Raw genomic sequence first — 23,710 nt, forward strand, 5'->3', positions numbered from 1 at the left:
AGCTCTATCAACTGCACCACATAGCTGTCCCCCCACATTACATTTTAGAAATGACACTCAAGAAGATAGGTATCTCTCTGAAATAATGAAATAACTGAGGAAATTAAGGAAAGACAGGAAATCTAGGAAATTTACAGAGAAAGAAGAAATAAATGGAGCCAGGTGAAGGAAGGAATAAAAGCAGTATTTATGCTCACTTATTTTTAATGCTAGTAGCTCTAAAACTGGATATTTCTAAATGAATGGAATTCAATTCTTTAACAGTCCATCAGTAACAGACATTTTAAAAAATAGATCTTTAAAAACAGTAAATGTAATATCTACATAACACCCAGAAAATCATTTTAATAAAACCTATTTAGTATAATTGAGATAATAAATCCAAATTTATCTGAATTAAGATACTTTAAACCACACATATAAGGTCATCTTTTAACCACTGTTATCTACTTAACACAGTTCCCAAATATTTCCCTGTCAAAATGCTTTTTGTAACAACCAACAGGTATCTCTATACAGTTTTGCATAATTTCCAAAGTGACTTACAATTATAAGCTACTTGTGATGATATATCTACATAAGCATTTTAAGGACATGTTTACAATTAGGTCAGCTAGGCAACAAATTAGATTACACATCAATAATATTACAGTAGATGAATATTGATTTTTGGTGCAGACCTATGATTTCATCAGTGCAGGGAACATTTAATGCAGAAATTTTCAATGCACATGGCTATTCCTAGGCAACTTAGGGATAACTTAGAATCTTTGAGAGTTAACTGGAGTGCTGAGCGGTTGTGATTTGCCCAAGGTCACAGAGTAAATGTAGGCAAGACTTACCCTTAAGTATCCCTGAGTCCAAGGATAGCCACTATGGTATGCTACCTCTATCATGCAGTACCCAGTAGCACCTCTATAGATTTAGAGAGATGAAAGATCAAAGATTCAGAAAGAGGAAAGATGATTCCCACTGAATCCACTGGGAATCAATGCTTAATCAGCCTAGAAGAGTGATGTCAAACTCAAATAGAAACAGAGCCACTATTGACTTAATAAACCACAAATTAATATTATCTATGTTTTATTGCATTTTAAATTATTTTTGTTAAACATTTCTCAATTCATTTTAATTTAGGAGTTTTGTAGGCAGCATTTAGTCGTTGGACCTTGAGTTTGAAACCTCTGGGAAGATTTCATTCCACATGAAAAAGGTGACAATCTTTAATTCTCAAGATGTGAATTTATGTCTCCAGAAAGGCCATCTCTACATGGAGATATTGGGTTCACTTGAATCCACTGTCTCTTTGCAAGTACACAGTCCTTATCTCTTTACACAAAGTTTCAAGAAGGTTAAGGTTAGTAAAATGGAATAATGGCTCTAACCTTAAATTTGTCCCAGTCAGCATTTTCTTTTGTCATGACTTGGATAAAAACATCCAAACCTTTACTTATTGTATTGGCAAATGGTACAATATGGGTGTGGTGAGAGGTGGGGAGGACAAAGGAGATGTATCATTAATATGTTAGGTAACAAAAATCAAGCATCAGGCTAGACCCTATAGATACAAATTAAAAAACTAAAGTGTCTGCACCCAAAGAGCTTACATTCTACTGGGAGGAAATAACACGTACATAGATAAGTATAAAATAAATATAATGCAATTGGGGGAGGGGGTCAGGGAGGTGAGGAGCACTGATAACTGGGGGAATCAGAAATGGTCTCATTGAAGGTGGCCCTTGAGATAAGACTTGTAGGACATCAGATGGTCCAAGAGTCAAGAGTTATGGAGGGAGAACATTTTAGTCATAAAGGACAGGAATCTTCTACAAAAATATACATGAGAGGTGGAATGGCTGGAATTTGGAGGGCATAAGAATTATTTGTAATCAGCCTGGGTTCCCAGATAGGTTGGAACCAGATTTTGAAAGGTTATAAAGGATTGTATTTTGTTCTAGAGGCAGGTGGTGAGACACTGACCTGCTTCTTAAACAGGACCATACACTGAATTGTAAGAGTTTCAATATGGAAGCTACATGAAAGATGGAGAGAGGTGAGACCAAGAGCAGGAGTCTAATTAGGAGGCTACCACAATAAGGACTTGGAGTAGCAGCTGTGTGAGAGGAGGGAAAAGTACAGAGACAAGTTGTGGAGGTAAAATCTGTAATATGGGGAAGGTAGTCAGTAAACATTTATTAAGCACCTACTATGTGCCAGGCACTGTGTTAATCACTGACATAAAAAGAGGCAAAAGACAGCGCCTGCCCTCAAGGAGCTCACAATCAAATGGGGGAAACAAATATATACAAACTATATACAAGATAAATAAGAAATAATTTACAGAGGGAAGGCACTAGAATTAAGAAAGGTTGGGAAAAGCTTCCTCTAGCAGATGGGATTTTAGTTGGGACTTAAAAGGAAGTCAGGAGGCAGAGATGATGAGAATGTTCCAGGCATGGTGGACAGTCAGAGAAGTGCCTGAGCCTAGGGATAGAGTGTCTTGTTCATTGAACAGCCAGGAGGCCAGTGTCACTGGACAGGAGGGGAATAAGTGTAAGACTGACTGAAAAAAAAAAAGCAGACCCCTTTGTAATGGGGCAGCTAGGTGGCACAGTGGATAGAGCTCCAGCCTTGGAGTCAGGAGGGTTCAAATCTGACCTCAGACACCTGACACTTACTAGCTACGTGACCCTGGCAAGTCACTTAGCAAAAAAAAAAAAAAACAAAAACAAAAACTGAACGGAAGTGGGGGGAGGCGCAGCAGTTTATGAAGGACTCTAAACACCACATTGATAGGATGAGAGGAAAGAAGTCTTGTCAGAGTAAAGGGTTGAAGATGACTCCTAGATTTCAAACCTGGCTGACCGGAAAAATAGTTGACACCCTTAACAGAAATAATTAAAGAGGGAGGGAGGGTTTGTGAGGAACCATAGGGAGTTCTGTTTCACACACAAAGAATCTGAGATGCCTACTGGACATCCAAGTGCAGATGGCTAGCAGTCCGTTAGAGCTAGGGAACTAGCATTCAGGAGAGAGATTAGGGTTTGGTTGATTTGAGAGTCATTGGCAAAAAGCTGAAAGATGATGAGTTGAACCAATGAAAGTTAAGAGATGTTATGGACATAGAATCGGCAAAACGTGACAACTGATGAGCTAAATTTGATTAGTAAAAATCGATTAGTAAAGGAATGGAAGATTCAGAAGTGTCCACATGCAAAATTAATCTTAAGAACAAAAACAACACCAATTCAGCAATGTATACTCATGAACTGATTCAAAGTGAAGTAAACAGAATCAGAAAAAAAAACACACAAAATGACAATGTAAATAGAACAAATCAATAGAAAGAATGCAATAAAAACATAATAATGAATAAGCTTGATACCGCATGTCCTCTCTCCTTTCTTTGCAAGGGTGGGGAACTACAGGTGTGGAATACTGCAGAATGTGAAGTTTTATTTGAGGCAGTCTGGTGTAGCAGATAGAGAAAGCCTTGGAGCCTGAATACTTGGGTTCAAGTAGTACCTCTGAGGTATTTTGGCAAATCAGTTATAACTTCTCAGTGCTCTAGGCAGTGCTCTAAAACTACAAATTGCCAAGTGCCAACTCCCCATACTGATGAAATCACTAGTTCTATCATCTTCAATATATTGGTTACTTATGCTGCACTGTTTTTCCCTTTTAAATTCATTTTTATAATGGCTTGCTTACTAGCATGAGGAGGAAAGATTTGGAAATATTTGATATAAAAACAAAATAGATCCAACTTTATTTTTTAGAAGTAGTGTGTTGTTCAGTCTTTTTTTTCCCCCCAGTTGTGCCCAACTCTTCATGACTCCATTTGGGGTTTTCTTAGCAAAGATACTGGAGTGACTTGCCATTTCCTTCTCCAACTCATTTTACAGATGAAGAAACTGAGGCAAACAGAAGTGACTTGCCCAGAGTCACATAACTAGTTAAGTGTCTGAGGTCACATCTGAACCCAGAAAGATGAGTCTTCCTCACTCCAGGCCTGGCACTCTCCCTACTGTGCCACCTAACTGCTCCTAAAAGTAGTGTATGATTCTATAATTCTAGTTTAAAATTCTAATAGATTTCTAAAAATGAAATCTCAGGGGGGCATAATGCACTTTTGGTTTGCAAGTGTAAGAGTTTTTTACTTCGAGTATAAACTAAGTTATTCAGGAAAAGAAAAGAATTAGCCTATAGAAAAAAACTTAGAAAGGACATGATAACTGTCTCCAAGTATTTGAAAAATCTATCACATAAAAGGATTAGACTTGTTCTGCTTGGCCTCATAGGACAGAACTACAAACAATCAATGAAAGTTACAATTTATGAAAAAAAAAATCCTAACAATTAGTACTGCCCATTCTAATGAAAGTGAATTGGTGCTGAGGTGTAATGGTAGGTAGCGGATCTTCAGGCAAAAAGGCTGAATGACAAAGGCATTGTTGTAATGTGAATTTTTCTTAGGCATGAGTTAGACTACATCGTCTTTGAGCTACTCCCCAAGCTCTGAGACACTGTATTTTTTTCTATCTTTGTGTACAAGAAACAAAAATTTCTGGTGCCATTTGACATCTCAACTCCCAGTGTCTCCTCCATCTGTTATAAAATTCTGATTTTGGGGATCTGGATCAATAGTATAAATGAATGAGAACAACATAAAAATAGATCAAGAAACGATTATGGAAAAAATTACCTTGAAAATTGCCTGACACCCAGTCTATGTAAAAACATATAAATTACATGCAAGTAAAGGTGTTAATCCAAACTAGTTATGAGAACTTGCAGAAGGATCAGAATTCTTTTACTACAATTCTAAGACCATATCCAAAGGAATACATCCAATCTAAAAATGTTTAACTTTTGTTAGTATCTGCAAGTTATTTTTATCTGGGTATATTTTTCACATTGGCAGTATTCAATGTAAAAGGCCAAAGAGGTCACTAGTGTAAAAAAGCTTGTACTGATTAAAAATATTGGACTATTCGTTTTTAAAAAGTGGTCATCATACTGTTAAAACCATAAATGCAACTTCTTTTACTGTCATCATAAATCACTCAGGCTTACATAATGAAATATTCTAGTACTCAAAATGGAAGCAATACAGACTGAAGTCAGAGGAACTGGGCACAAATTTCGGTTTTACTACTGTGAGCACCTGCCCGCGTGACAGCCTCAGAGTCTTCATCTAAAACAAAGGGGTCATAAAAGATCATAGGGTCAGATGAAGGACCCTGCACAGAAGTCAAGTCCAATCTCCCCTTTGTTTTACAGATGAGGAAACTGATGTTCAAAAATGCTAAATTACTTACCCAAAGTCACACAGTTAAGTGGGAGAGTAGGAATCTAAATCATTTTCTGTCTAAATCCAATACTTTCCCACTGCTCCACATGGACTGTAAGTTTCTGCAAACCTAAGATTTATAATTCTCTTAAAACTTCAAAAAATCTGATCCAATAAATATTTATTAAATACTATGTGCAAGTCATTGTGAATACATAGATATACTACCATAGTAAAACAAGATAATTTTCAGATAATTCATATACATTTGAAATAGGGTTAGGACAGTACGTGAAATTCTTCAAAATCCTAAGAACCTTTGGGTTCACTCTATCACATCTGATAATGGCTTATTTTCTCCCACAGTGTTCAGAAACAAAATCACCTTAGCATATATGCTTGAATATACACACAAACTGGACTATTAGCTTCTTCCATTCTCATCTTGTCTCCTATTTCCCAATTCTTTCATCTTACAGAAAGGGAACCTGATGTTCAATGACCTGACCAATATCACATTAGTACTCTCAGAGTCAGCACCACTAACGCTCAAATGCAGGATACTCCCTCATGCCTGAAATATACTACTCTCAATGTCTGCTAAAATCCTTCAAGCCTCCACTCAGGTGCCACTGATTCCAGTTATGTCCCCTAGCTGATAAAGTGTAAATATCTTATTTCTTTTTTTAATTTATTTTTTTAGGCAACTGGGGTTAAGTGACTTGCCCAGGGTCATGCAGCTAGTAAGGGTCAAGTGTTTGGTCTGAGACTGCATTTGAACTCAGGGCCTCCTGACTTCAGGGCTGATGCTCGATCCACTGCACCACCTAGCTGCCCTGTAAATATCTTATTTCAACAGAGCAATATAAACATATTTGGATTGGAAGTCAGAGGACACCAGTTGGAATCTCAGCTCTTCCATTTACTACCCATATGACCTTGGCCCAATCACTTAACCCGCGAACTGGTTTGTTCATCTGTAAAATGAATAAGTTAGTAAACTAGATAGTTTCTAAAGCCCCTTTGGGCCCTAAAGTATAGGGTATATCACATTCCTTTGTACTAACCTGCATACATATCATATCTGCCTTGGGGAGACCAGATGGTCATTTTTCATGATGTGTCCCTGCAACTCAGTGCCCCGCACATAGCGCATACATTTCTGCCGAATTCAGTATCAATTTTCTTGGCTAGTGGCTGATCACACTCCCTTTCCCGCTAGTCCTCCTATGGCTGGATTCCAGCTGGCTTACATGTAACAAGGTAACTGGGCATTTCTATGACAGATGCTAGGTACCTTCCATATATATGGTTGTTCAAGAGTCTGGTACCATCCCTGAATCTACATGTTCTACATCCTTAACCACAGCACCCTCAAAGTCAAATGTTTTAAAATTCCCTGTAAAATTAATATTATTGGCCTCTAGGTAAAGGATAAATCTACAAGACAAAAAGGAAAAATGTTTAATTTAAGCGAAATTGGAACCACAAACTAGAGTGTACACATAGTTCATGACAAAATACTTGTCACACAACTGGTCTAAGTAGTTTGTTTTTTTGGGGGGGGGGTGTCTTGTTAAGAAAAAAAAAAAAGAACCCCCGGTAGGCCAATCTATCCATCCCCCTCTCCCCCTCAATGCTGTCTTAATTCCACTGGGGAATGGTCACCTTTGGAACCAAAATGCTTCTGTTGATACAATGAGAATATGTAAAATATTTGGCATTTAGAATAGTAGGGAAATCTAGCAGCCTATGGTGGTATTATACCTTCTGTCTGTTCACCATGCCCAAGGGGCCCCAACTGGTCAAGCACATAAGCCAAAAAACAACCTGTTATTCCTTGATCCAGACTTCACCAATACAGCATGTAACAGAAGATGAGGCCTGGGTACTAAATTCCTTGCTTTAGAGCAACAAGAAAAAGTAAATCAATTACCAATCACACTTCTCAAAACAAGAAATATCAAAATCAATACAGTGGCAGGTTTATCTGAATCCTGCCTTGAACCAAGAAAAGCTGCATATATGCCACCAAAGAAGGAAGTTTGGGAGCCTCCTGAACAAGGTATACTTGGGATTCTCAACCCTCAGGGGCATTTTTGTTCAAGTAATTCTGCATTTGTGTGATTTGGAGAATGCCATTTGAAGGATGCCTTTCTTAGATGTGCATACTAAAAAATACAAAGGAACAAACCTATCTTGTTCTAAAAATGAATATCCACAGAGCAAAATGTGGCCCACTATGGTAGTAATTACCATAATGGGACTTGTCTTGTTCCAACAAAAGGGCCACATTTATGTTCTGAAAAAAAAAATGACATGGTGCTCATTTTAGTATGAGCAACCAACAAACAGATGTGGAGGATACCAAAAAGAAGCCCACCTAGATGTGGCTAGGGGATTCAAAACAATACAAACCAATTTGTAAAACATATCAAGACAACTCATCCAACTAAGAGGCTAAAATTCTAAGAACCACCAGCAAATTTTCATATTAATGGGCAAGTGATAGCTATAAGAGTTTGAAGCGTGATGCAATTAATTTTATTGTTTACACAATGGTAGGTTGCAGACAAAGTGCAGACAATGTGGAGACAATGTGGACAATGGCAGCACATTTAAAATTTTCACAAATGGTACAAGAATTCCAGTGGTTCAACATTTTAAAATTTAACATTTTTAAAAAAGAAATGAAGCAGTAACAAAGAAATGCAAATACCCAGATTGGTTTTGTTTGTTTTTTGCAGCCCAATGCAATACACCTTTTAAAGAACAGTTTGGTTTGAATGCAATGTTTAATTATGACCAATGTTCAAAAAACAAATCACACGCTTTTTCTATCTCCCTCCCCCTTAATCTCAGATTCAGTAACAAAAGTGAAAGCCATTTTAGTACCAAAAAACAAATATATCCCTTTTTCAATGTATCAAGGAACAGATATTCCAATTCAATGAAGACCAATCATTGTATGTAGAACCATTCCAAACATACAAAATGGTACCTGACAACATTATTACAATCAAAAGCAACTGACATCATACTAGAAAAAATATAGATATGCAACATTTGTTTTAGAAAAAAAGTTGCCTTGGTGAAAATGATTCTGTAAATATTTGATACACATTATATACAAAACCCTTCTATATAAAAAAGTACATTACTGTCAATGAAGTTCCATGTTCACACTCCATCTGATACCTGTATTTGCAATATAAATAACTCAATGTTTGGTGGTGGAAGCTATTATTTTTGTAATAAATCTCAGATAAGGCAGCTCACTCCTTAAAAGGGTTTCCCCTCCAACCTCCACCATTTTACTTTAGAAACACCAACTACAGAGATGCAATTTGACATTATTAGCATGTTATAACATGCGGTTCCCTATGTTAGAAAGACATGGGGTAGTTTAGAGATGCTGGCAAGAATGAATATTTTGCTCTCAAAATATACTATTTCTCTATTCCATATTAAGCAGTTACTTAAGACACTGAGGGCTGATAAAAAGCTATTTCTTTTGGTATTGATGTCAGTAGCCCTATGTGAAAAAACTCCATCTTGGAATGGTATTAGAGTAATAGTCAGTGCATCCATCTCCTGCATAGAATTGGGAACTTTGGCTTCACAGTCCTTTGCCCCTAAACCAATGGTCTAGAATTTTAAATATTCTCCTGAAGGTCAGTCTTAGAAAAAAAAAAAGAAAGGAAGAAAGAAAACTTTTAAAACCTCATTATCACTCAGGATGCTGATCAAAATAGGAACAGATAAGGCTTTAAAAGCCATTTGCATATGCCACAGGATCAGATGCTGTGAGTCTTCTCTTTGGAGTGGCTATGGAAGGTGAAGGCTCTGAAACGGAGAGGGAACAGACAACTCAGCAATGAAGCAGACTGGCAAAGATTTGTAAGCAATGGACTGCAACATAACATCCTAACAAGCAGAGAGTTTCTGAAGACAAAATCATGGAAAAGGAAATACTCAAAAGGGGATAGAGATAACATTGAGGCAAGGTTTGTACGTGTGTAAATATATATTTTAATATGTACACACGTGTGCATTATGCTGTATATATTTACATACATATTCACAGAAATGCCCTGCAGTAGATTCCAAAAGGCCTTTTCAAAGAACAGAAATTATGAACTTTTTCATATCTATACTAGAATATAGTTTATATATGTACAAGGAACAAATATGCATCAATTTCTATGAATAGGTCTTATTAACAAAAACACTGCTAACATTAGGCTAAATAAATGGTTTTACAAGTTCTCTCAGTGATATCATCAAAACACTTCTAAAGCTAGGAACTAAAATAATAAAAATACACAAGTGGGTTAATATTAACAAGAAAACAGCTGTTCATCATGACTGGTATGGATACAATTTAAATTTCAGAGTAGGGAAAAATATCAAAATCTTATAAATCTTTTGGGATGCAATTTAATTGCTGCATCAGTTTCTAGAAAAATAGATTTATAGAATGAACAGAGCGGCTGCAGCTTCTACTGCCCCGCCCACCCAAATGTTTATCTTTTTCCTCTTTTGTTTCCAGCTGGCGGTTTCTTCAGCTGAAGGAGTTGTCCTCCTGTTCCAAATCCTGCAGAGGCAGGATTGGACACCCCGAATGTCAAGCCAGCTGATGCTGTGATGCCGGGATTGCTGAAGTTAAACCCAGTTGTACTTGAGCTGCCAAAGCCTTGTGTGTAGGGGAGAAAATATTTGTATCAGAAGTTAAATCACAACAACAACTTCATATATTTCTTGGAAAAAAGCAATTGGTATCTGAAAAAACTGAGAGAAATTTAAATAACTCAGTAATCCCAGGCTACCAAACTTCTAACGTGGCATTAGGCAAGAAAAATCTTTCTAGTACCAGAGATTAAGCATGCAGACTAGGCCGAGGGCCTTGCTTCATAGGGCCTACCACAACCGTTTCGACTCTGTGTGAAAGAAGTGAGACTTATCTTAACCCTTCAATCCTCATACACCTCCCCTTCTACAACCAAGCAGCCCACCACCACACATAATGTCTAGTTTCAAGGGGCAAACTGAAAAGATGAATAATTTTGCAAGCCTGGTTTGATATAATTACCTTTGGGTAATTAAGATGACATGACATTCTAGATGAGTTAATCATACCACCACTACCATCTTCAGAACAGCAATCCTCACAGCCCTCAAAAGGGAAAAGCATTACGACTAGCTTAGTAGGCTAGCTGGACATTTACATTTGAAACATTACCCAATCATACACTAAACTTCTTTCAAAGTAAACATGTATCAGTACAAGTTGTTTCAGGGGCATGCTATTTCTTATCAAACACTGAACATTTAAGGATCACATAACATCAATTATTAGTTACAAATCAAATTGTTTCAAAGTTACATGTAACTTGAGGCCTTGAATTAATGGCTGTCAAAATTTATATTCCAAAAGTAAATAACTAAATGTTAATAGAGAGAAATACTGTTCTTTTAGGCATAGATTTATGGACTTCTCATGGTTTCATGTGAAGTAAAACCAAATGGAACATTTAGCTGCCAAACGTCTTATCTTTGGAACAGAAATCCTTCCCCAGAATGTTCCATGGGTGAATATTATTAAATATTTGGCTGCAATTTCATGATAAATTTGTTAAGCTGAGCTAAACTGTTTCAAATTGAATAGGTCACTAGTGTCCAAAAGAACTGCTGCTTAGATAAGGAGGCCAGTAGGTGGTACGGTGGATGAAGGACCAGACCTAGGGTCAGGGAAATTGGAGTTATAATTCCTATCCTTTTGACCCTGGACAAATCACTAAACCTCTTTTAGCTTCAGTTTCCTCATCCATAAAATGGGAATAATAACAGTATCTACATCCCAAGGTTGTTATGGGGAAAAAGGAGATAATATGTGGAAAATGCTTTGCAAACCATAAAGATCTAGCTACATAAATTCTCGCTATTATCATTACAACTAAGGATGAGCATAATTAGGGAATTAAATCAAGAAGTCTGAAAAATCCGACATATATTTAGAAGAGGCAGGACAAAGATTAAGCTCTATATAGACATATTTTTGTATACCATAATATAGGATGAAACTGCAAGAGCGATCTTTTTTGGACATGTGGAATAAAAGCAATATTTATATCTTTAATAAAATTCTTTATACCTTTAAATAAAATTTTTTTACACTTTTACATTTTTCTAAAATTCAGACACAAACAAACCTGCACTAAGACTTCCTGAGGGTTTATTTGTGGTTCCAAATCCAAATGTGGAGGCCCCTGTGGTGCTGCTTCCAAAACCAGAGCTAGTTCCAAATCCTAGTGGAAGGGTGGTAGAGAAACATACAATGGCATATAAAAGATAGGTCAAAAGCTACTAACAAATAAAATCTAAAATTGTCAGAAGTTTTACAAATATGATCTTGTATAAGTATGTAAATAGAAATTAAATAAACATAAGCTTATTTCAAAACTTATTCGGCAATTTGTATTTGTGAAATTATTGAAATGAGCACACATGCAATGCTAGTAGTCATCATTTGCTCAAATCAGTGCTGCACAGACATGTAAACTTTAATTAGAGGATATCATAAGGAAACAATCAAGTTAATTTTGAATTAAACAAATTTGCACCTGTTTAGAAGCTATATAAATAATCCATTCACATTTTAGATAAGAGAACAGGTAACTGATTGAGAACAGGAACAAGAACATATTCATTAGCTTCTCTATCAAATGGGCTAGAGATTTTTAATGAACCCCATGGGTTAACTCCAGCTTATTAGGCACAAAAGTATCTCCTTTTAAATTATTTCATGTAATGAAAGAAGATTCTTTACATCATAAGCATGGCACATATCACTATTAGAGAATTCAGTATTTAGAGATACTTTTATATATTAAAAGCCCATTTTTATTTTGCTTTCAATATGCAAAAATTTCAATAGGAAGTCTGTACTACAATTCCCATTTCTTCATGAAATCCAATTAGCTTTCACTTGTTCTGTTTAAATAGACTTAATGCAAAATAGGAAAGGGGTGTTTCCATGTATACAAACTATTTTCACAAATGAAAAAAAAAAACAAATTTTATTTTTTCCCAACCATACAAATTGCAAAAGGAATTATAGATGATTCCTTTAAGACCACATGTAAGAAAAGCAGCTGTTCAACAAACCTAATCAGTTATTTAACAAATAATTTGAAATTTTTACAGTATTTAAAAAACTTTTATTGGATCACAAAACTTTCTGAAGGAGAGAAGTTTATTCAAATACTGACTCTGAATCTTAGTGTTAAACATTAAAGTTATTTGTACAACTAAAGGCCATGATACAAAATCAGAATAATTCTGAATTTTCATTAGTTACAACTTGGAATTTCATTTCCTGAGGAAAAATTGTTTTGTGAACCATAACATGAGGGAACTATGCTATACAAAAACATAGTTTAGTCACAGTATGATCAACTCTCTCAACTTGCCATGCCAAAGATACTGAAATACATTACAGTTTTTTTTTTTAAACACTGGATTTTCTTATGGCAACATTAAAATTATATTGCAATGTTTAAGTATACAGGTGCATAACCAGGCATACAACAAAGAACTGTCTTTCATGGGCAGAAGACAAGCTACAATGCAAAAATGGCCAAAGATAATCTGCAATGCTGGTAACCAAGAATTATTCTATGTGTAGTATAAATAAGTTATTAATTTAATTTATATAAGTTGTTCAATTTTTATTTCCTGTACTAAAATGTGTTTCATTGCTTAAAATGTTCCCTTTTCTGCAAATGAGAATTTTTATTATGCTTAATACTAAGAGAAATTAGCTAGGGCTCCAAAGTGGTATTAACACTATAAGACTAATTAAACTAATATGATTTTAAGTGTTACTTTATATTGACCTCCCTCACCTTTTTGTATTAAATTTTCATAGCCTCAATAATCGTCTATTTGCTCTCTATGATGCTGTCACTATAAGGCATTAATAAGTTTGGAGAATCTTTCTTGCCAGAGCTAATATTAGCTTCTGAAACATCAGAAGATCCTCTTATAAAATTTTTGCTATTACCAGTTCAGATATATAAAGGTTAAAGGAAACATTAGAAAAGTTAAAGTGTACCTCCAAGATTTGAAGAACCTAAGCCACTTGATTGCAAGCCAGTGCCAATACCTGAGCCGAATGGTGTTCCAAAACTAACTCCCAGAGATGGTTGTGGCCCTGGTATAAAAAAAAAAAAGAAAATGGGGAAAAAAAAGCTTGCCTTACTCTTTCAAGATTTAAGTTTCTTTATTTTAAGAGTGAACATTAATTGCTTTTAGACAGATTTCATTAAAAATTTAAAAACTTGAGTCTCAAAAGTTTTCCCATATCTAAACTTGTTTTCCACCTGATAAACCTAAGATGAAATTTTAAAAATCAAAACTAGAAAATTAAGACAGTATTACCACATGGAAAGGAATCTAACAAGTTATACAGCAAAATAACAAAAATATTTAATGTATTATCAACTCAAATCTTATTGGTTTAGTTCTTAAATTATCTTAACTCTCTCACTCACCTTTTGGCAAAACTAGAGAGTGAATCAAGTGTAGGATTTCATGATTTTTATTCTCTACTTAAAGAAACTTTCATTTCTGTTAGTGTCAGATCTTTCTTAGACTGATGCTAACACTGTAAAACCATCATGTTACTTACTGAGAGAGAAAACTGAAAACTTGGTATGGTTTTGCATTTGAAAGATCAAATTTTATATGCACAATAAATGGATAAAAAACAAGACAATGTTTTATTTTATTAAATTTATTGTTCATTTTAAAGCAAATCAATTACACAGTAACATGACAATTCAGATTTGTTCACAAAAAGTGATAACCGAGTTCTGTTGTTAAGTTCTGCTACATTACACCATTCCATAAAGTTAAATTATTCAAATCACCTGATTAATAAATATGATAGATTAATAAACATTTACAAAGGCACAGCTGTGTACCTTGACCAATTCAATAAATACATTCAAGATTTCAATTCAAAAACTTTCCCCCATAATTTTGGAAATATCTCAGATCAAAATTCATTAGAAACTCCTTTCCTATCTGTTAGTTTATAGTTTAGGCTGAGTGTGGTGAGGACAGAAACAAACTAGCTGCCTCTCCTCTGAACAGTGTTAGTGACCCAGAATACAAAAGTCTAAAAATCTCTCATTTTGATTAATGATTTATGAAAATGATGTGACAGGTTTTCTGCACAGTACAATCTTCATTGTCTTGTCATTTTCAAACACAGTGATCAGTGCATCTGAAAGTGTTGGGGTAGGGAGGGGATCATCAAAGCAAAACACACATTAAAAAATTTAAATTTTAAAAGAAATCAAAGTCTTCAAGTTGTCCAATGCAGAATAAGGTTTGTGTATTCAAAAAGTAGTGTTAAATTATAAAGTACTTATGGGTAACCATAGCTGAGAAACTTTGTTCTGTCTAAATAATGAGATAAACTGGATTTTCAGATTGTAAACATAAAACAAAAAGTAACACAATTGATAGCAGCCAGGGCCCTTATACTATTATTTTTTTTAAAAATAAGTTAAAAAATTAATTTTTACATCATTTTGAGATTCAAATATCTGCTTAGTAGCTCTTTTAAAAAACTGTTATCACAGTACAAATAAACTAAAGACAATTTCATAATTTGAACAAAATATGCAGAAAACATATGTCCAGTTTCTTCAAGTTTAAGGGAAGGCCTCAAGTTACACATTGATAGGAGGCACTGCTGGTGGAAGACCAAGAATAATAAAAAAAACACCACATCCCTCAGCCCTCCAAATCAAGATATTTATCAAATATAACATGCTGTTTTTGTTGTTTTGTGTGTATATTTTAAGACCAACAGAACATTGTTATTCTAAACACCAACAGTCAAGCTATAGGAAAAAAAATCAGAATCTATCCCTAAAGCTGACAAGATTTTCCATTGTACAACAGATACGATACTTCAGCTCATTTTGTACCTTAACATAAAATTCTGAAGGCAACATCATTTATAATCTAGTAGGCAAATGTACATCATTTTCAAACAGTGAAAACTTTGTCCTGTGCCAAAGTACTAGCAAATAATGCATTCTTTGGCTACTATCATAAATTGGTTTCATTTTCAGAATGTGAGAGAACTCCTTCAGACAAGAGTTATTCTAACAAGTCTAAAAGTATACTTCAAAATCTTAATAGTTATGCCCTGAAGGACTGTTTAATAAATAAACTCTCCACTAAGAAACCATTAAGTAGTAACTTATCATGATTGCCCAAAGTGAACCTTTACTTACAGTAACATTTTACCAAAGTTACCACATAACATTCACACACAATACAATCAAGCTTAGCATTATAATTCCTATTTTCTATCAATAAATTCTACCTTCTACAGCTGGTTTACAGGAAAAGGCAAGTGCTTAAAACCTCTTTAAGATGTTCAAGGATCAGTTAAAACACCTAAAGATGCTATTTTACCAAATGCTATTTTTAAAAAAAATCAAATACAACACCCCCCCCTCCTCAAGTTGTAAATTTTCATACTTACTGATTTAATGGGGAATGTTCCTTTGGTTAATAAATAATAATAAAATCACAAACCCCTAAAATTTTGGATGGAAGACTTAGGATTTCCTGGTTAACACTAAGCCTAAGATTTCCAAGTCTATATCCAAAGCTAGAAAATATGAATCCCTAACAAAATGGTCTCAGCTCTCCTTAAGAACAGCAGCCAAGTATGAGAAAGAGTCTCATATTATGTAAACATCAAATATTTTAAAAATCAGCAAATGATAATAACACAACACTCAATAAGTTAGGGTTTTCTTCATTTCTATTCAGTTAACAACAATTATACTGCAAACATTACATTTAAATTACTATACATCAATTTATGAAAAAGCTAAAGGAGGTCTTGTGGAGCAAACAGAGTCCTTTCCCATTGTCCTTTAACTTATCCAAGAACTCTTCTCATGTTCGTCTCTTATGTTATATGCTAACTTACAAGCAGCTTTCTGGCATCTCCAGTACTCCTCAACCTCCAGAAAAACAGCAGCCACAGAATACACTTGCCTAAGAACTACAAATATATCTACACAAAGAAAATCAAAACCAAGACTAAGAAAGGACCTCAATAAATCATTTGATTCCTCTGTCTCTGGGAAAGATATATGGACCACCTGCAAGAGATAGTTGTCTAAAAAGTCAGCTGTGCCCATATATTTACATTATCAATGGGCAAGGAGTGGGTCTATTCTTAAAAACAAAAAAGCACCCAACAACTTAGAAACTGGCTCAAATCTTGCACAGGTCAGTAGCGGTATCTGAAAATACTAAAAAATACCCTAGCTGCTCATAGATGATTTTTAAAACTTTTCACTGGCATGTATTAGAGAAAAGATTTCCCCTTTATTTAAAACACTTTAAAACAGATCCACAGAGTCAGGGAAAAAAAGAAAAAGTTACCTGTGTAGTATGTACAACAAATCAATAATGAACTCAGTTTCCAGCTGAGCAGTCAAGGCTCATCAGAATACTGCTTTGCATGTGCACTCTGAAGGATAAGTAAACCTCATTCCCTTAAATGTTAATACTGACAATAACTACACCAGTATCACTCAAGCTTCCATTGGGCAGAGCCCCAATAGAATGGCTGTGTCATGCGCACAGAGTACCTCTACAGGAGGGAAAGAATAAAGGGGACACAACAAGGTTCTAACACAATACAGTCTGGTTATCAAAACTGCTCAGCTGCTCAGGTCTGACATCCATACAACTCTAAGTTAAAACTCAATTCTATAAAAGAGAGTCCCATTACCATCTATCTTTAATACTGATAAGGCTGACAAGGCTGGGGGTATGCCTGTCTCAAATTAGAAAGCCACAGACTTCATAAAAGTTCTTCATAAAGAAAACTTATAGAATGAGAGTTTTTGCAGTGATGAAAAGAAGGTACAGTTGATTTCCCCCAAAACCTAAGAAGAGCATCTTAAAATGAAAGCATATAGGCAAACAGGGAAATTGTTTCTCAAGGTAATTAATAGGCACTCTAATTTAAGCCTCTAATATATATGAGAGGTATCAAAACTCTAGAGGAAAAACCCAAGAACTTTCAAGGTGAGATTATGTCTCATTAGGAAGTTTTAACTCTCCCTCTGACAGAGCAGCTTATTGCAATTTATCTTGTTTGTCTACACCAGAGGAATTAATTTTTGGCATGACACTTTAATAATTCAGACTTTCCCCAAGTTTTTCTACCTGGGATGGAAACTGAAAAAAACTTCTATAAGTAGGAGAGAAATTAGTACTATTCTAATTCTGTAGTTCAGTTAACTCAGTGCTCAGAGCTAATGATTCCCTAGTTATGGGTTTACCTTCTGTAGGGACCAATTAGCATTCTTCTGTTTCATGATCAGAGATCACACATCAGTAACAGTCATCTATTGTGTATATGTACATAATACTACTGCTCACAAAAGGACCAGGAATTAGAAAGTGTCTATGGGTCAGTGCAAATCCATCATCACTGATGGAAAAAATTCAAGGTGCTCTAATGATGGTGGGTCAGCAGTATCATTTTCATTTATGAAGTTGTGAGAATAATAATCCTACCAAGCAGCAAACACCAAAGAACATACAAGATTGCAAGCTCATTGAAGGCAGGGATCACATTATTCATCTTTATACCCCTCACAGTGCCTTACACAGGGCAGGTGTTAAATATTTAATCCATTTTCTTCTTAGCATGGAGGCTAAATATAAATTGAAAGGTCATAGAACAGTCAAGATTTTATTTAAATATTTTTTTAACTTACTGTTAGACCTAGCCTCTTGATATATATGCCAGAACAAACTAAGGTGCTGTGGAAGAAATAACTCAGTTTTTTACATTTTGTAAAAATCTATTTTTATGAAAAAGGAGAAATACCATCTTCAACTAAATAAAGTACATGTCTTCTGTATACCAAAATCTAGTGCAGTCAATCACAGATAAAACAGGTCTGTGAAAGTGGGCAAGTAAGACCAGAAATAAAGGTTGGAGTAAACGTAACAAAACTTATTTTGACCCTAAAATGCAGATTTGCCTAGAAACAGGTTTAAAAATAATCTTATTATATCCTTCTCAACCATTATTTTATAATCAGCTTAGTTTTCCTCTATTCAAGTATCTCTTTATGTTCAATCTAACCTAAGCAATTTCAACACACACGCATCTTTCCTTTCTCTCATCATCATTTCTGTTCATTTTCAAGGCACTAGACCAAAAGCTGGACTAACATATTTCTTCTTCAGAAATTGGTTTGGTGAGTCAGTACATATGCCTTCCAGTCAACACAAACACCCACACAACACCTGCATAACCTTTCACATACCTTCAGTAAAAGCAAACTTCATTTGGATGTACACGAGGGTTGCCAAATACAGTACTGCATGATGAAAATGAATCAACTGCTTTACATAAGAAAATGTGTAGCTGGATTGCTTATTTCTGACTTTGAAGTTATGTACTACATAATTACAATTTCAGAATTTAATAGTATATTCTTTAGGGAAATTTAATAGCAAAAGATTAAGTCCCATAAGGTACTGAGTGATTCAGTAAATACCATTAAAAATACTGACAACATTAAATATCTAACTGATTTATTATTATTGCTAAGTCTACCCTGCATTTTCTAACGTATATATTTTTATAATTTTGTCACAATGATCAGATTTCTCTAGATAACAGCTACTCATAGAAACTAAGTACTAACACAAAGACCTTATATAAAAATGTACACAAACTGACTGTAGTTGTAACACTAATAAGCTATAACTTGAATGCATTCAGACCTGTAGCAGGCTGTTGCTGCTGTGTGAGTGTTGCAGCCATCGCAACGGCTGCTGCATTTGGTATGTTGCTGAAAGGGGTGGGGCCAGTGGTAACTCTTGGAGCACTCTGCCACTTCTTGGCTTCTGCTCGTCTTGCCTCAAAAACATCCATGGCATCTCCCAGGAACATTTTTCTATAGCCAAGATATTGTTCTTTGAGCATCTAAAAGGATAAATAACAACAACAAAAAGTTTCCCAAAAAGCTTCATATTGTATTTGATAGTAATATAAATTGTGAAATACATTACCAACAAAGTATCCTAAAGTTCACAGCCACTACCCACTAACCATTTTCTTTCAGAACTGAAGGTAATGTCAGTACAGATGAATTTTTGCAAAGGGAAATTATATTTAAGGGTGTGCTCTCTCCTGAATTTCTTTTTAAAAAATTCTCTATTCATTTTATACATTACTTATCTATGTTTGCCAAAATTAGCATGGGCACAGTATAGTCCACATTAATATAAACAAAATCTAAGAGAACTTAGCTAAGCTTTAGGATAAATAGGTCAAAGCTTTAAATCCTACTTCACACACTCTTCTCTTCCTGCCAACTTCCCTCCCAACTGGTCAACTTCTCTGGTAGAGGAATGGGTAGACCCTGATTTCCTGCTTGGAGCAGAATGAAAAGTTTTCATCAAAAAGATGAAAAATAATTTTGAATGTGTATGCCTACAGAATAGAAGTACTTAGAAGCAAAATGTTGAATTTCCATCAAATTATGCTTGTATCTGCCCATCTGTTGCTAGAAATAATTGTGTAAATGATGACTTCTGCTTTAAGGACATCAATAAATAAAACATATAATTAAGTAGAATTTTATCATCTTTAAAAAAACAGAAGTAAAAATGTAAGAACAATTCATGTATTTTCTACACAATCTTTCTTACTGACAGAATAAAAGAGCATTAGGTCTTTACTAGTTTCAACTTTCTGCTGCCTGTGAAACTAGCTGAAGTGAAACCTTTCTAAGGTGGCAAATGGAAGGAGTGCAAGGGCCCAGAAGCAAGGTATGAAATGATCTAGAAACTGACCTAATGCATAAAGTTTGATATTCACCTCTTTTATAAACTTCCATTTTTGGTGCATTAGAAATCACTATAAAGTAATACACTTTGGAACTTCATTTTTTATGTAAAGGAGTCAATAAAACTGGAAATGTCTCTGATTAACAATTAAAGGATATGGGGAACACAGTGAGAGGTGATCTATATTCATGGAAAGTATATACACTGGTGAAATCATTAGCCCTCTGAGAATTGCTTAAAAGTGTTAACTTTGTTACTATTAGTGGCTCCTAGGTGGATATGGTAACTTAGCTTGTTTCAATAAATTAGATAACTTGTGTGCAACATTAAACAAGGAACAATGAGAAAAGGGTGCCTGACACGCAGTAAGAGCTTAATAAATGCTGACTGAAAGTCAAATCTTGTTCCAAATATTATAAATTATCTATTCAAATTACATCTTTTGAAATGGAGATATTCTGTATGATACTCAAGGGAAATAAGGTAATAAAACTCGAGGATACTAAATTTCTGTTTGAACTAATTACCAAACATCATATCAGAATCTCCCTCTGCCATATTTTTAAAAATCTAAAGAACTTTCACATGAAAATTTCAGTTGGTTATCATTTTACGGTAACTACTGAAAAACAGTCAAATTTTCTCATATAGTTTTTCCCACTACAAATATTTACACAGACAACAAATCAACCAAAAGCACCAGGCCAAAACCCTATTTCCCTCCCCATTTCTATTCTAAGACAGGCCTTTTATCTTCCAATTCACTGTGAAACCTAAAGGAGGAACATGAAATAGTGCTCTTGCACTATTCAGACTTTTGGTTCCACCCCAAACAGTAAGTGGAAAAGCATCAGTGAGTGGCCATTGATATGTTGATGTGTGCTCCGCACCATTGGTGCTGATATCTACATCTCTTATGAAACACAGTATTAGCAATGTGAAAAATGCTAGAGTCAGGTGTCCTGGGTTCAAATACCAGTTCCTACTACTTCTGTGTGACCATAGGCAAGTTAAATAGGAGTAATATTACATTTAATCCTATAGAAAATAAGGGAACCACTGAAGGTTTTAAAGCAGTAAAGTGATATGGACAGGGCAAAATGTTTGGATTCAGACCTGAGTTCAAACCCATCTACATGTATGGCTATATGGCTTTGAACAAGTCATAGAATCTCAGTAGGAGGGGCCTCAGAGAATCTTCTCTACAACAGACAAAGCTATGGTTTCACAGCTTTGCTCTGGTTGACCCCATGCCTGAATTCTCTGCTTTCTCACCTCTGCTTCTTACCTATCCCTAGTTTCTTCCATGACTCAGCCCAAATCCATCCTCTGCAGGAAGCCTTTCCTGATCTACACACCTACTAATGCTTTTCAGATCACCTTCATCTAATGTGTATAATTTTGTATGTACCTTGTTGTTTACAGGTTGTCTCCCCAATTAGAATGTAAATTCCTTGAAAAAGGAACTGGTCTTTGTCCTTTTTATCCCTGGCACTCAGCACATAACAATGTTTAATAAATGCCTGATGACTGACTGAAGAGAGTTATCATGGCCCCCGTAAATATTCTTTTCTCCATGTTATATATCCTCAATTCCTCCAACTAATCCTGATTGAGGCCCCTGGCTTTCCCCCATCCCTGGAATGCTCTCCCTCTTCCACTCCAACCACTGACACCCCTGGCTTCTTTTTTAAGTCCCAACTAAAATCCTATCTTTTAGAGAAAGCCTTTCCTAATCCTTCTTAATTCTAGTGCCTTTCTTTTATTAATTACTTCCTATTTATCCTGTACATAACTTGTTTTGTTTGCATGTTTTCTCCCTCATTGGATTGTAAGCTCCTTGGGCTCAGGGACTGTCTCTTTCTGTATTTCCAGCACTTAGCACAGTGCCTGGCACATAGTAGGTGGTTAACAAATGTTAGAAAGGTTAAAATCCAGAATAATAACTCATATTTAAGTAGTACTTTAAGGTTTATAAAACACTTTTCTCACTACAAAATTGTGAAGTGTGTAGTCTCAGAGATTTTAAATTACTTGTCCAGGATCATACAGATAATGTCCGAGAAAAAATGTGGATCCAGGTCTTCTGGGTCTAAGTCCAACACTCTTTTGCTACCCTGCTGAGGCTTTAAGATAAATGTTAAAGACAATGAAAGAGGGCTTTAAAAAAAATCAATGCCGTGATGGAAAATGCTATCCACAACCAAAGAAAGAACTATGGAGTTTGAATGTAGATCAAAGCATACTATTCGCTATTTTTTTTCTTCTGTTGTGTTTTGTTTCCTCTTTGTGGTGGTTCCTCCTATTAGTTCTACTTCTTACTTACATCACTAATGTGAAAATGTTTAATAAGAATGTGTATGTATAGACTATATTAGATTGCGCACTGTCTTGGGGAGGGAGGTGGGGGGGAGGGGGAGAAAAATTTAAAACTCAAAAGCTTATGGAAGTGATTGTTGATAAATCAAAATAAATAAATAAATGAACAAAAAAAATTAGGGAAAAAAATATCAATGCCAAAGACAAGAGAAAGTTCAGAAAGGAAGAGGACCCTGACTTGTAAAATAATGGAAAACAGAAAGAACTACTCAACTTCTATTTTGCTTCTGTTTTCTCTACCAAGGGGAATGATCTGCAGATTAGGAAAAACAAAACAAAAATGGGAAATAAAACCCAAGGGAAGTAAGGAGATGACACCTAGTTTTCCACAATAAATTCAAGTTGACTTTCTCTTTTAATTATGTATTAACATGAACTTGCTGGGTCACATGAGCAACAAGATGGCAAACTGGACATTTTCTCTGATCCCCATGACCTCTCAGACCTCTATAAAACAGAAATTATGCAATATGGTCAAGAGTCCCATGAAAAAGAAGGGTAAAAAAAAAATCCCAAAACCCAGGAACCAATTCTCACTGACCTGAGTTTACTCAGCATTCCTCCTCCCCTACATCTGACATGACTGGCAGAGAGGCTACACTAATAGACCCAATGACACCACAAAGGCTTACATCAAAACCTACTCCTACACCCTGGTCCCTCCTCCTCCTTTCCAGTGCTAAAGAGAGCCTGACTCCAGGCTGCAGAAGTTTCTTCAGACCTCAACAGCCATCTTGGCCATAACCTTTCAGGAGCAAAAGCCAGCCAGAGGCTGCAACCCAGGAGCACCAGTGCTGCAAAGCTCTGAATTGCTGGTGTGGAAGTGAGAGGTGAAGCAGACTCTGAATTGCTGGTGCTTGGCCAGAACAGAGAGAATGGGACAGGTCACAACAAGTGTGTGCGTGCATGTGTGTATGCATGTATGCAGCATTTCACCAAACCTTAGGAAGAGCCCAGCATTCAGATGGGGCCATTTCTGACTACCCAAAAGTCAACTGGGGCCAAGACCTAGGCTGGTGAACCACGAATTGCCCAGTGTGGGAAAATGCCTTGTGATCCAGTCCCCGTGTGTGTGTGTGTGTGTGTGTGTGTGTGTGTGTGTGTGTGTGTGTG

The 23,710-nt window shown here is 35.6% G+C and overlaps 1 protein-coding gene across 1 annotated transcript in view; it reads right to left on the reverse strand.

The window, feature by feature from the left end:
- Positions 1-7,808: 7,808 nt before the first annotated feature.
- The window catches only part of NUP58 (nucleoporin 58), a 64,744-nt gene continuing 48,842 nt past the window's right edge, over positions 7,809-23,710 (reverse strand). Inside the window, exons 13-16 of the mRNA XM_027835115.1 lie at positions 19,151-19,352; positions 13,410-13,508; positions 11,506-11,601; positions 7,809-9,989 (exon numbers count right to left, since the gene is read on the reverse strand). Of these exons, the coding sequence (XP_027690916.1) occupies positions 9,820-9,989; positions 11,506-11,601; positions 13,410-13,508; positions 19,151-19,352 (567 nt within the window). The 3' untranslated portion in view covers positions 7,809-9,819. The remainder of the gene's footprint in view (positions 9,990-11,505; positions 11,602-13,409; positions 13,509-19,150; positions 19,353-23,710) is intronic.

Source organism: Vombatus ursinus, unplaced genomic scaffold, assembly GCF_900497805.2.
Source record: "Vombatus ursinus unplaced genomic scaffold, bare-nosed wombat genome assembly UNPS02014813.1, whole genome shotgun sequence".
Lineage (NCBI taxonomy): Eukaryota > Metazoa > Chordata > Mammalia > Diprotodontia > Vombatidae > Vombatus > Vombatus ursinus.